General features: G+C 42.9%; 1 protein-coding gene across 13 annotated transcripts in view; it reads right to left on the reverse strand.

The window, feature by feature from the left end:
• Positions 1-15,318, reverse strand: part of FGGY (FGGY carbohydrate kinase domain containing) — a 416,420-nt gene that overhangs the window by 134,232 nt on the left and 266,870 nt on the right. For all 13 annotated transcript variants that reach the window (XM_053894721.1, XM_053894712.1, XM_053894705.1 and 10 more), the window contains one exon: positions 6,242-6,349. In XM_053894721.1, the coding sequence (XP_053750696.1) occupies positions 6,242-6,349 (108 nt within the window). The remainder of the gene's footprint in view (positions 1-6,241; positions 6,350-15,318) is intronic.

Below are 15,318 nucleotides of genomic sequence, written 5' to 3' on the forward strand. Positions count from 1 at the left end.
CCCAAATACGACCACGTTTTACCAGCTCCACTGCCATCACCCCCATCTCTCAGCTGGTTTACTGCAAAAGCCTCTTTGGGGTGTCACTGCTTCTGTCTCTCACACCCCCCATCCCACAGTTTATTCCCAACATAGCAGTCAGGCAGCAGTCTGAATGATCCTTTAAAAACTAAGTCATACCTGTCCTGTGCTCATAATTCTCCAGTGGCTTTCCATTTCCCTCAGAGCAAAAGCCAAAATTTTCACAGTGACCAATAATATAGTCCCAAATTACCTCGTAAACTTATTCCCTACAACTCTCATTTTGGGTCATTCTGCTCCATCTTTGTGGCCTCCTTGCTATTCCTGTAATGTCGCAGGCAGGCAATCCTCCCTCAGGACCTTTGCACTGGTTGTTCCCTTGGCCTGGTACATTCTTCCTCCAGGTTTCCAAATGGCGAATTTCCTTCCTCTCCTTGTTAAGTTTGTATGTCACATCAGTAAGGTTTACCCTGGCCACTTTTTTTTTTTTTAATTTTTTTTTTTAATGTTTATTTATTTTTGAGACAGAGAGAGACAGAGCATGAACGGGGGAGGGTCACAGAGAGAAGGAGACACAGAATCTGAAACAGGCTCCAGGCTCTGAGCTGTCAGCACAGAGCCTGACGCGGGGCTTGAACCCACGGACCGTGAGATCATGACCTGAGCTGAAGTCGGACGCTTAACCGACTGAGCCACCCAGGCGCCCCTGACCACCTTTTTTTAAAATTGCAAACTGCTCACCTGAATCCATAAGCTTACTTCCTCTTTTACTTTTAACGACTTTAACCATAAAATAAACTCTATGGCTTTCTCATTCTATGTACTGTGTATGACCCGTCTCTTCTTGTTAGAATGTAAGCTTGACAAGGGGCAGATTTTTGGAGTGGGGTGCAGAAGAAGCTATTTTCGTCACCATTTCTCGCTCAGAATGGTAACATGAACATAGGCACTCAATAAATACTGGCTGTTTAAACAAACATCACTCTAAAGAGTTTAGACTTTATCCTACAGATAACTGGAGAGGTGTCAAGAGTGACAGGGTCACATCTATGTGCTTTCAACACATAGTTGAAATTTTGTGGACTAAATGTTGTGTCCCTTCAAAATTCACACGTTGAAATCCTAACGACCAAAGCGATGGTATTGGGAGGTGGGGCCTTTGGGAGGTGATTAAGTATGAAGGTAGAGCCCTAATGAATGGGATTAATGCCTTTATAAGGGGCTGAGGAGACCAGAGTCCTCCCCTTCCACTTCTTCTTCAACCCAGAAGAGGATCCTCACCAGAACCCAACCAAGGTGCTGCCTTGATCGTGGCCTTCTGGCCTCTACAGCTGTGAGAAATAAAGTGTTGCTGTATATAAGCCACCCAGTCTATAGTACCTTGTTTGAGCGGGACACACTAAGACAAAAGAATCAGAGAGGGAAGGATTAGAAGAAAGAAGGTCATCAGAGAGCTGTGCAGGAATCCAGGTGCGTATACAAAAAATACAGTGAAAGCATGGGTGGGAGGGAACACAGAAGAGTTTATTTATCCAGGGTAGGTCTTTGTATCCACGAAGTCATTTCAATTAGCCAATGTGAAATGCTGGGGACATACCTAAGTCTATACACAGAATCTGTCAATACTGATACACATAACATTTTTTCTCTCATGGTCCTACAAAGCCTGTCAACTGTATTTGCTTCAATATACTTGAAAAGAAAGTCCTACTAACTCACAGTAATTGCTTCTCAAGGGACTATATAAGACAAGTGTAGGAAAAACTCAAAAATGTAGCTCCACAAAAGTCAGGTCCGGTTCTGGAGAGATCTGGGGCTTCTGGTAGCCCACTTGGGTTTGAATCAAAGCTTCCCCACTTACAACTATTAAGGCCATGATCAAGTTACCTCATTGTTCTGAACCGTAAAACTGACGTAATAACACTGGCCACACAGACAGGCTGGGTTGATCAGAAAGGGCCTGAAGGTGTTTGTCACATAGCAGATACTCCCAGTAGGCTGCAGGGGTAGCACAATCTATGTGCTACACTAACTAATAATTATCAGGTCTCTATCCAGCCTTCCCATTAGATGATAAGCTACTGGAGGACAGGAATCGTGTGACTGTATTCTTGCTTGGCCCAGTGTGATCACTGCAACATAATGGAAGGGGTGAAATCACTATCTCCATCCATGCACCCCATGCACCCACGCTGCAAGGTCTTTGTACACCCACTTATGGAAGACTGACTGACTTCCTGAGGCTAGGGCCAGGCTGACTAGCACTGGGGATAAGGCAGGGGACAGAGAGGCTTCCCAAATGCCAGAATTCTGGGCACACAACGTCTTGCTACATGGTGACCCTGGAGCTTAAGTTCATAAATTTAAATTCTAGGTTCAAACAATTCAAAGGTAACCCTCTCCCAAGCCTACCTGTCCCAGAAAGCCAAAGCCACAAATTTGACTTTGCCTCCCTCACTCTACACCTCCCCCAATGAAAATGACTCCAAGTGAGACAGACAAGAGTGTTTGGAGGGATGGCCACGGTCCAGCTGGAAACCAGTTTCAGCATCTGGTGACTGCACGGGTTGGTGTTCTATGAAAAAGGTCTGGACGAAAAGCAATATTTTTTGCACAACTATTTTGGAGAGAGTATTGACAAGCACGAGGCAATCCCTGATGGGTGCCCAATTGATGCCACTAAAATCAATCATCCACAGGATGGAGGCATGTGCCCTTCTAAAAGGAAATGAGTATGAGTGGCACAAGTTTGAAATGAGTGGAAAATGAATGCAAGTCTCAGTCGAATGAAACTATAAGAGGTACAAAGCCAGAAGAAATCCTATTCTATTTTTTTTTCTTCATGCTGAAGTTAACCAGATGGAGTTTGTTTTGTTTTGTTTTGTTTTGTTTTCCAGTAGCAATCTATTCACATGCTTGGAATGAAGGATTTGCTTTGGGATAGATGATCTTTTCTTTTTCTTTCTTTTTTTTTTTTTTTTAATTATAAAAATGAGACAAAATAGCTTCCCACCCTGCAAATCTAGAGATTAGGTAGTTTTTTGTTTCTTTTTTTTTTTTTTCTTTTCCTTCTCTTTCTCCTCCTTCCCTTCCCTCTTCCTCTCCTTTCTCTCCTCTTCTGCTTCAGGTGGTTATGTTTGTGACTGCATGTTTAGAATGTACTTTGGACAATGCAATAACGGAACAGACGCAGCATGTCAGAGATGTGCATTTGAGACAAAGAACATAAAAAAATGTAACTTCCTCCCTGCAGTGTTCTCTAGGAAACCAATGTGTTGTAGAACCAGAGGTCAGAGTTCACAACAGAATTGAGGAGACTAAGTAAAAGGAAAGGAAGGCAAAGGAGCCACAGAAAAAGCCCACTGATGGTGCACTAAGAATCTCCCGGGGCTGTGCTTGCTACCCAGAGTTTTTCTTCTTCATCGGAAAAATATGGACAACAACTGTACCTATTTTACAGGGGTTTCGAGAGAATTAAATGAGATGTATATGCAAAGCTCTTGGCACTGAGACTGGGAAATAAGCCTTAAAAATGAATGGCAGGCATTGTGATGATTATGAATATCATGCAAGGAGTTAACAAGATTATATATATAAGTCCTGTCCACAGAAAAAGATACTCAATTAAATGTGATTTTTATTATTACTATCATTATTATTCTTATTTTATCTATTTTATAGGTTGTTTCTGTCTCTTTGCTTGTCTTCTCTGGACTGATGCTTTGGGTGATCTGTTCTGTTCTTGACTCAGATTTTGTCCCATCATGTGAGCATTTAGATTTCCTAAGATTTTGCTGTCTATAACCCATAGGTTAGTCTACGGCCAATAAAACTATAGAAGTAGAATTGCCCAAAGTGGAACTCTGAACGCAGCTTGATTGGCTGATGGCACAAAATCAACTAACTACAGAAGGGCCAACAATTTCCATGACTCCCGTCGAAAGTCATAGTAGACTATTATGAAGATTTTATTAATGGCGAAAAAGAGGTCACATTTTTTATTTAAATTCAGGGCTCATGAAACAAGCGGAACCAATTCTTATCCACAAAGATATGTCATAATGTTTGGGAAAAGATGGCTTATATCCATAGCAACAGAGCAAACTTTGAGCCAAATACTGGGAAGAGTGTTTCCAGACTGACACAGATGTTCAATTTGCATATTAAGTCTCTGAAAACCTGTTGATGGACAGCTGCACGAACAATGCATCCTGCACAAAGAGTTGGTTTACTGGATCATGATCCTTGTTAAAAAAAAAACACAAAGTCTCTGGATTGTGTGATCCAGGAGTTCTGGGTCTGCGAAGGGTGATTATACTATGACGCAGGGTTGAAAAGGGCTATATTTCAGTAATGGATTTTCAATATGTCACAGAGAAGAACGGATATCCAGGTTGAGAGTTGTGTAAACACATGACACTAGTTAAAATAGGAGAATGAAAAGCCTGAGTCCCATGGCACCTTCAGACAGTGGTGTCATCTCAACTTCTCTAGCATGGGGTTATTAAGACCAATCAGATGTTATGTTATAGTCACTAAGGTTCCCTACTAGACAGTGAGCTCCTCAAAAGCAGGGCCTGATGAAGGCCTAATCCATTTAATTCCTCCAGAACATGTGCTTTGAATCTAGCCATCCATCTATGCTTCCATGGACGGTGAAAGAGAACCTGAGGCAGCTAAGTATAAAATAGCAATATACTAAGAAATGGAAACTAATGGTGATTTGCATCCATAGCCAGCTTTGGATCAGACCACTATAACTCTGCTGAACATTTGGAGAGTCGGTATAGGAATCAGGCCATAAACAGATGATTTCAGTGTAACACAGTAAATGTGAGGTTGGCTGAGCCTAGGTCTCATTTTCCCTTGCCTTCCACATGTAATCTCCCTGAGGGCCCACTGACCTCTCCTGACCTGAGTTCTCAGTCATCATTGCCACTGTCCTCATTCAAGCCCGCAAGGCTTTCTGTCTGTGGACTAACCTACTAAAATCATCTCCCCACCTTCAGCCACGTGTCCTCAGGCCTTCTTCCTCACGGCTGCTAGGTGGAGTCTGGACAACTGAGATCTGAACATATGCATCCGCTCTGCCAACCTTTTGCTGGTTCCCCTTGGTCCACCAGACAAATATTGGCTCCCGAGCATGTTCTACAGGGACTTCTTATGATGTGGTCCCTGCCCAGCTCTCTAACTTTTATCCTAAGTCATTCTTCTAAGAACAGTTTATGTCACAATTTAAACGCTGGACTATGTGCTATTACCTCAAGTAGGCCTTGTTATTTTTAACTCCCATATCTTTGGTCCTATGCCAGTTCTGCCTAAAAGAGTAGCCCTACCCTTCTTTGCCTGGTTTGTCCCTATTTACCTTTTAAGACTCAGCACAAATGCTTTCTCCCCCTCAAAGAGTTAGCTCTTTAACCCAGCTTTAGGTCAACTCTGCTTTGCACCTCTGGTATAGTATTCATGTCACTTTTATGCATCTTCTATCTTCCCTATTAGACAACCCCACAAATTCATCAAATTTATTAAGCACCTTCTATGAAGGAGGCACTGAGCTTGACGCAAAGACAAGTATGATACGGACTTTGCCTTTAAGGAGCTCATAGATTTCTGGAAATGACAGATTAGTAAATCAATAATAATAGAATACTATAAGTAGAGTCATGTCTTAAAGGACAACTAAAATTATCCAGGTGGTAAAGAACTCTCTGAGCAGAGAAAGAAACACATCCAAAGGCACAGAGGAGTAGAATAACATAAGCCATGGGGAAGTTGTGGGTAAGGCAATCTAGCCTTAGTGACAAGTACATGTGTGGGACTGGAAGGGCTGGACCATGAAAGATGCGATGTGCCCAGAAAACTATCTGAATGAGGTCCCCAAGGCTATGGAGAACCACTGAAGGATTCTGGCTGGAGAGCAACATGGTCCTTTTTACAGAGTAGAGTATCACTCTCACGGACGTGAGAAAAAAAAATGGATTTTTGCATGAAAGGTAGGTGTCAAGATGCGTTAGTCACCAGTGCCTGGACCAACATTTATTCCTTTGGCAAATGCATGCTGCATATGCACCATATGTTAGGCTGTGCTCTAAAAGAAAGCTAATTCTTCTGATTTAGGAGCCTGCAAATTTTATATATGGGGTAAATGGGGAGGGTGACAAAATGGACTAGTCAAGGCTATGAAAACATTTAAGCCCGTATTGAGAAAAGGTCAACTTACCAATTTTCCAGTAACGCTCTGACCACCTTCATTTAGCCAGAACCCAGGGACCATGGCTGAGAAATAAGGGCCCCAGACACCTGGTACAAAAATTGGGTCTTTGCTGATCTGAAAAGAAAGAGGCAAAGTATGTGAAAATAATTGACGCTCAGGGCTAGAAGAAGCCTTATCCTCCTCCCATCTGATGTTTCTGTGACCATGTGATTCAACTTCTTATTAAATACCTTCTTTGGTAAGAAAGTCATTCCTTCCAAAGGAAGGGCATGGCTTCATCTTTGGATGAAGGTCTTCCTGTTACATTCATTTAAGATGTCGGAGTAGCAAAAGATCATTTTGGAAAGAAACTGGTAGGACATTTCCTTGCTGGCTCCCTCTCTGTGGTAGACTGATTGCAAAAATGTCCCCCACTCTACCCCTCCCTGTGTCCATTTCCTCTGCAATGTGACTTTACAACTCCTCTCACTGACAGGTGGAGTCCCCACCCATGGAATCTAGGTCAGCTTCGTGACTTGTCCCGGCCAACACAATGAGATGGAAGTCATACCACCAGTCTTCTAGACTTAGGTCTCAAGAGGACTGTGTGCTTCTACTCTCCCTCTTGGTTCTCAACCTTTGCAAAGAGAAGAGCCCAGACTAACCTGCTGGATGGAAGGACATGCAACAGAACTGAAGCAACCCAAATGTAGCAGGTGTATCTCAGATATAAGAGACAGCCCAAACAAGATCAGTAGATCACCCTAGTCAACCAGCACTAACAAGCCCAGATCACCACAATCACCCAGCTAATTGATAGACTTGTGAACAAAAACACATGTCTTATATGTCACTAACATTTTGTGTTTGTCACCTAGCATTTCTGTGGTAATAGGTAAGTGACACATTCCCTTCCTTCTCCAACTACTTACTAGTCAACTAATAGCATGCCATCTCCCCCTCTTGGGTGCTGGGGACAAAGAGATGAATCACACAGAGTTCTTATCTTCAGGAATCTACCAATCTAGAGGGGAGTTCCACAGGTAAATAGACAAATAGGATGCAGTGTGGTCCACGGGATGGTAAAGACAATACATAGAATGTTATGGGGGACAGAGCAGCCCAGGAGTGAATGGTCTTAGGGAATAGGACATAGCTCAGACGAGCAGGACTGAGGCAGGCATTCTAGGTCAAGGGAAGGGCTTGAACAAAGCCATGTAGGTGAGGGAGAGGTGTTCTTAGGACTCAAGACACTGCAGCAGTGTGTTTGTAGCAGACTACAGAAGTCCTTTCAGGTATTAGGAGAATACATCAAGACATGAACCTGGACGGACGAGGAAGGACCACATGTTCACTCATTTGGAATGGTGCGTGTTTCTCATCCATCTAGTAGGGACGCGTGTTGAAGTCATATTTCTGGTTGTGGAGAAGTGTAGGGGAGGGTGGGGAGGGAAAGGGAGGGAGGCATGTCAGATCTACTCCCACATGTCTTCTGGATAGGCAGCAAATCCATTCATTCATTTATCCTACAAATATTTATTCAGCCCTTATTATGTGTTGGTACTATGTCTCATCCTGGGGATATAGAAATGAACTGAATATTCATGATTTCTGCCCTCATGAAATTTTTAGTCCAGCATTTTAGCACATGGACAAACATTATTTGTCTTGACCCCAACCGTTCCAGTTGCCTTTTCACTAAACTAGTGAGTCCTCAAATCAGGATTTCCGAAGCTCCAACAGGAAGGAGGTGAGGCAAGGTAAGGGAACTACAAAACACTGTCAACTCTAAATTGTGTGAAATCAAGATAATTTATAAAAAGGGACATTTAACACCTAAAAAAGAAAGAATAATGTCAGGGGAAAAAGACAGACTTTTGCAAGAAAAGTCAGTTTGGCTTACATTGACATACTTCTTTCCTTACTGGTATAACAGATGTTTCCTGAACTCCCACTGTGATCCAAGTCTGTGCCAGGCACTGGCAATGAATGTTAAACAAAACAGCACAGCCCCTGCCCTCAGACAGATTACAGCGAGCAATCATTCAAGTTTGGCCAGGAATCTCTTGGTTTAGTACCGAAGGCCTTGCATCCTAGAAAACCCTTCCGTCCTAGGCAAAAGAGATAAATCACTGGGCAGCCTCAGAAAGATATTAATCAGACCACCACACAGATGTGTAATTATAAAGCATGATATGTAAATGAATGAAAATCAAAAGGTCTGATAAGAGCAAATAAGTGAGGTACCTAATCCAGTCTATGGGTCAGGGAAGGCTTTCTTAGGAGGTAACATCAGAATTACGAAGTAAAACATATATAGAAGTTATTTAGTAGGTGTGAAGGTATGTGTGTGAGTAGGAGTGTGTGTATGTGTGCTTTTGTGTATGTGTGTACGATACAGAGAGTGTTCCAGCCGGAAGGAGCACACACTATACGATCTTCATTTTTGTCACTTGGTCTTTGCCCGTGAACATTTATCACGTGCCGGGCCTAGAAACTACTCCCTAAACTGCATCCCAGAGTGGCTTTGGGGTGAATAAGATAGCTCATGTTCACAACCATTAAGAACTCAGTGTTTGACAGGTAGATGGATAACAACCAAAGTCAAATCATCTCTTTTCCTGCCTGGCACCCCTTCCCTTCCAGGACTCTTAGCCCCATTTGATAGATAAGTCTCAGAGAGGCTGTATAAGATACCCACAGTCACTCAGTTAGTAACTGTCCAAGGTGGGATTTGAACCCAGGCAGATGCCGGCCTCAAACCAGATGGCAGGCTTTATTTGTAACTTGTAGTACATACTCTGCTTTGGAAGGTTACTCATCACACCCCACCTCCACCCTGTCTCAAAATTTAAACCTGCTCCTGAGTCAGCCATAGCAGAGCTCCATTGGAAGAGTGTGGTTCTGCGGCTCCGAAATGTCAGGTGAAGGCTTTGCCTGGCTCTGCCCACGTATAAAGCTTTGAGCCGACTCCTGCTCACGCTCACTCGTTTGAAATGGCAAATGCTTCTCATCAGACATCTGAGTGAAGCGAGGAAACCAAGACAGAAATATGTTCCCCAGAGCATTTCCAATCACTTCCAAGCCCTGTGCTCTTGGAGAAAACAAGTAATAGTTTGTTTTGAGAGAGAGAGAGAACGCACATTTGTATATGTCTGTGTGCTTTAATCCTTTGCAATGAACCTAAATATTTAAAAATATTTTTGTGAAAGCTCTTACCCATGCTGTGGGCTATCCTGGAGGCTGCTCTGTTACCCAAAGGAGGGAGTTCATTTTACTCCACTGGTAACAACCGTCTGTGCAGGACGCTGACTTCCTAGTAATCGTGGTGTTGTTGGCAACAACAACAGCTAAGATGGACTGGCTACTTACCAAAGGCCTTACTCCAAGCATATTATAGGAATTAAATCACTTAACCCTCATGAAAACCCTAAGGGAAGATTCCATCATTATTCCTATTGTCTAGATGTGTAAACTAAGGCTGAGAGAGTTCAATTACGTGTCCAAGGTTGTAAAAAACTGCCAAGGAGTCAGGCACCACACTCTACAGGTTCCATAGTTGTCTCTGCCAAAGTGTTGTCTTAGTTTTAGGCTACCTTTGCTTCTTGGAATCCTTCTTTGCCTCTCGAAGGCAGAAAGCAAGGGCCATCACAGTCAATACAGACTCATTCAAATGGAACAAACCTTTTGGTTTTGCTGACAAATAAGTTAGGGAATCTGCATTTCCAAAAGCTTTTGATAAATTTTCTCCAATACACTTGTGAAGAGAAGAACACATGGGTTGAGTCAAATACCTATCTTCATTCTATTCCCAACTGCCATATTCCAGCCAGGTGATCTTACACAAGGACATAAATGGACCTCAGCCTCAATTCAAAAATGGAAGGATCAGGGCACCTCGGTGGCTCAGTCGATTAAGCTTCTGACTCTTGATTTCAGCTCAGATCTTGTGGTTTGGGAGTCTAAGCCCCGTGCTGTCAGCACAGAGCCTGCTTAAGATTCTCCCCCTCTCTCTGCCTCTTTCTTTCTCCCTCTCAAAAATAAACATTTAACAAAATGGGAGGATTAAGGGGCACCTGGCTGGTTCAGTCAGTGGAGCGTGTGACTCTTGATCTCAGGGTCGTGAGTTTGGGCCCCATGTTGGATAACAGAGATTACTTAAAAGAAAAGAGAAAAAGAAAATATATGGTTATACAAAAATGGGAGTATCGATGTGAATGTTGAAAGACTTCTGTGAAGATGAAATAAGTTATCACCTACCAAGACCTTATTATATGTTAAATACCAAATAGACATTAGTTCTCCTTGAAACGAAGTTTGTATGAGAGAACAGTCAGGTGACAGAGTTGAATGACCACAACCAAAAGTACTTATGATCATGTAAGAAGGTCTCTAGATTTGTCCATGGCCTGATTTAGCCAATATTGTTAACACTGAAGTAGAAAGTGATACAGAAGTAAAGCTTATCATGTTTTCAGATGGTGTTAACTTGGGAGGATTGCTTAGAATGGGGCATGTCCAAATCAAGATTCAAGATTACTTCAAAGAGCTAGAACATTAAGCAAAATACAAGAAATTAGTTAACATTTATTTAATTGTATAAATATTTGCACTTAGAAGGTACTGGAAATATTCTCATATTCTTTTTAATGGGTGGTGGTATATAAGTATTCCATGTGGTATTGTTTAAACAGTACACAGACCCTTGCTATATTCTTAAATTGTGTGTGCTATCAGTAAAGTTAAAGAAGCCCACAATGAGACAAAACATTTGTTGCACACCATATACCAGGCACTGAGATCAGCATCGAGGCTATTAAAGTAACAAAGTAAATGGTAATAACACGAATAATTAATAATAAGGCATGGCTCCTTTCCTCAAAGAGCTCCTAGTCTGACCAGGCAGACAAGAGGCAGAAATTCAGAAATTAAAACAAATCATGCTAAGCCCCACAGTAAGAGAGGGAAGGAGGGGTAGGAACCCAAGCTGTAGTCTTTCCATAGGTGGCCACACGGAGCGAGGCCTTGAAGGAGGAGTGTTTCCCTAAGTAAAGAAGGAGGGCATGCCAGGCAGAAAGGACTGTGTGGGCTAGGGGCACACTCATGAAGCTGCACAAGCATTCTGGTTTTCATGAGGGCTTAAAGTTCTGAATTTTACTTTAAATAAAAGGTCATAAAGTTTGAAGGACAGGTATATTTCTGCATTTATATGCCCTAATGCTTGTGAAAAATTCAATTTTGAAAAAGCTGTGGCTTTTTAAAAGGAAAAAAGCCTCAAACAACCCTCTAAGTCAAGCAACGAGAGTAAGAAATAACGCAGAAATAAGGATAATAATAAGAAATACTAAAATGGTAATCGCTAACAGTTACTGTGGGCTTCAGAAGATGCCAAATACTCTTCTAGGCTCTTTATAAATTCTATCACATAATACTTGTGACATCCCAATGAGATAGGTCCTATTATACTTACCCCACAAACGAGGAAATCTAAGTTGAAGGAAATCAGATAGATAGTATATAAAAGGGTAACTTCAGATCCAAACAAGATCCAAGCTATGGACTACCAACTTCTTTTCCTCTGCCGACTTTATTTTCCTCGTCTATAAAGTAGTTAGATTGGACTAGAATATTTAATATCTCCTTTGTCTTTGAGATTATCTAAGATTCCAAGAAGCGGAGTCATTCTTCTCCAGCTGGCCAATCAGAATTCTCCAGCAAGCTCTTTCAACACAGACTCTGCTCTGTGGCTCAGAGGATCAAACTGGGTGGTCTCGAGGGGCTTCTCTTAACTACCGACTTTGCTTTGCCACCTCTGTGACCCGTGGCCAGGATTATAAGGGGCATTTGTTGACTGTCAACTTCATGGGTTGTATATAATGGCTACCATCTATAATTATAATCTCTTATATTTGCTGAGCACATATTCAGCAAGTATTTATTGGATACACACTGAATTCAAACTATTGTTTCCAACACGAATAGATACGGAAAGATGGGCATCAGAGCCTCTTGAGGTTTGCAATCTAGGAGGAGCCAGAGCACAGGATGGGCTGGGTGTCAGTCAGGTATCAAGTGATTTGTAAGTTTCTATTTGTATTCAGTCTTGCAATGACCCTGATAGTATACGGAGTCAAATATGCACAGCCCATTTTATAGCTGAAGACAAAGGCATGCAGAGGGTAGGCAAACTACCCAGGATCACAAGGATCTGAAATGGTGCAGCAGGGATTAGAAGCCTCTCTCCATTTGTTCCTGCCTCTTTTCATGTCTGTGCCCAAGCTGGCTCCGTTAGTGGATGCCACTGGCTGAGTTTCATCTAAGGCCGCGCTGCTGTCAGCTGAGTTTCCCTTCGGTGCTAAAGCCCGAGCGCCTGCTCACACCTCTTTCTGGGAGAGATGACTGGGCTCAGGGCAGGGAGCTACTGCAGCAATTTCCGTTCCGCCTTGCCCCCACCCCATCATCCCCGAGGTTGGTCTAAACCTCTGGCAGGGGCAGCAGGCAGGCTCCAGGCGCCAGTGGTCCTGAGAGGGAACAGGAGGTTTTGTTTTGAGTGCCTCCAGCCAGGTTGGGAATTTTAGAGGGTAGCCGCAGGCATGTGTGGGACTGAGTATTTCCGTGGTGGCTCATCTCTCCCTCCAAATGGACTGTGCTATCGTCTTACTAGAAAAAAAAAATTATACACATTCCAGCCAACTCCCAGCTCACTACACAGTGCAAAAAAGAGCAGAGAGAATTTGGTTTTTGAATAGGGCTCTTAGCATTGACCTCTATTTTTGCACTTCTCAGATGAAACTGTAGTGAGTTACTTGCTTCTCCTATGAAATAGTGAGGAACCACATCTTCTCTCAAAAGGCAGTGAACACGGTTTAGTAATGTCAGCAGAGACCTTGGAGTCAGACAAACCTCAGTTTCAATTGTGGTTGGGTTGTTTATTAGCCATGTTCCTTTAAATCTCTCTGGGACTCAGTTTCCTCATCTATAAATGGGGATAATCTCACCTCCCACAGAGTTTTGTGTGAGTCCTAAGTGGTATAATGTGTTTAAAAATCTTAGGACGTGATATCCCCTCAAGAAATGTGAAATAACAGATGGTTTAATTCCACTCCTTTTTGGGACAGTGGGAAAATCTGGAATACAAAGTCCTGGGTTGGAGTCTAGGCTTTGCCCCTTCTTAGTGCTGTCCCTTTGGAAGGTTCTCCTTGCTCTTCCTTCCTGCATTTACTCCTCTTTGCTTGTCTCACTTGCCACATCTCATGGGGGCAGCCCATCCATTCCCACATGTGCACTGACAACTTCTGTGCTGTTGAGTCCCAAATTTTCGTCCCAAACTCAGGCCCTATTATAAACATCCTTTAGAAGTGCCCCGTGACATAGGAGAGCTTTCTGACCTGGCTTTTATCTACAAGTCTGGTCTAATCACACATGGTACATTTCCTCATCCTTTGCCCCATTATTTTTACTCCAATGAGCCCATCACAGCCCAGAAATCCCCACGTACACCACCTTCTTTCTCATCTGTATGTCTTCATAATTTCTCTTCTCTCTAAAAGGCATTTCTTCTGACTTCCCCCTAACCCTTCCATGTCCTTTTATAGAACTTAGCTCAATATCATCTGCTCTGGGAAGCTTCTCTAAACTCTGACTGGGTTATTAGCTGCTTCTTCCGGCATCTTCCTTAACCTTCTGTCCTTCTATACTGTAGATTATTTTGACATATATGTCTAAGTGTGTATACCTACATCCGTAAGTCATACGTAATTGGATTACATAATTAAGTAATGCATACTTAACATGCTATGTGCATATAATATGCTTTGTAAACCAAACCATACAAATGCAGCACATGGCTAAAGTTATTAACAATGTCGCAGATATTCACAGCTGTAATTCACCTGTAAGCGGCACAAAGTTAACAAAGCTTCAGGCTTGCCAAATCTCCCTTTGCTATATTTGGAGGTTTCTGAAAGGTTAAGAGTCCTCCAGTATAGAGCATGCCCTTCCTAGAAATCCAATCCCTTTATTTCAGTTTGAGCAAAACAAGGACACATGAAAACCTGCCTACAGATACCTCCTGGGGCTTAGCAGTTGAGCAGGCGGGGAGGGCACTGAATGGGTTTGTCACCCAACCAAACAGTCCCCAAATCTGGGATGGAGGGAGGCAGCCAAATGTTGCTTGCAATGTCCTGAGTTATTTGCAAAGTATTTTGGACTCCTTAAACCTTGAATTCCTTATTCTTCATCATTCTGAAACCCATATGTGATCACAAGAGAAATTTAATCCATATGTTTCTCATTCACATACACTTAAAACACACCCAAAGTTGCTTTGCAAGAGACTGAATGACCAAGAAAACTTTGAGGCAGTCCTAAAATTTCCCCCAATTTTCTCTCCCTTGCAGACAAGAAGCCACACTTGGCCTCCTCTCTACAGATGCTTGACTGGCTTCAGTGAGCTCAGACCGTCTCTCAGCTTTGAAAGTTCCAAGAGCTGTATGACCCCAAAGATATAAAATCATAGTTTGCGTCTTTTCACAGCCTAAACAATCCGCAGTGGGTAAACAGTTATCGGTCTCTTCTGTGGATCCTGTGAGTAAGGGAGGAGGGGCTGGTGATGTGAGTGGGGGAAGGGGAGGCAGCTAATGAGAGGAGAGAGGGCGCCCTTTCTGCGTGGTGGTCACCAGATGTTCCAGGTCACATGGTGAGCTGGACCCTCCGAGTCAGAACCCTATCTTCTACTTCTGTCACATCCCCAGGAGTGAGCAGAGGACTAACTGAGTGCTTCTCCAATATGACCCAGCCGATGCCTCCCTTTGATTCTAAACTAGCTGTTTAGGAAAAGCAGCTCTCCCTTACAGAGTTCAGTAAAAAATTGCCTCAGGCAGCCTTACAGCCGAGGCCGGTCAGCAGGTGCACACGAGCATGACACAGCCCTTTTCTCTGTAACAAGCACACGGCACCCCAACACACAGAGTCTCGGTCAGGTATCCTCTGACTTCCGACTGCTAAGTTGTGGGCACTTTCTCTTCCTGCCCTGCTCCTGCTCAGCTTCTGAGTTTCCCTTGTTACGACTTTTGCTTTGATACCAGTGTATAGTCTCACATGTT

Source organism: Panthera pardus, unplaced genomic scaffold (assembly GCF_024362965.1).
Source record: "Panthera pardus isolate Hobbes unplaced genomic scaffold, ASM2436296v1 HiC_scaffold_11, whole genome shotgun sequence".
Taxonomy (NCBI): Eukaryota; Metazoa; Chordata; class Mammalia; order Carnivora; family Felidae; genus Panthera; species Panthera pardus.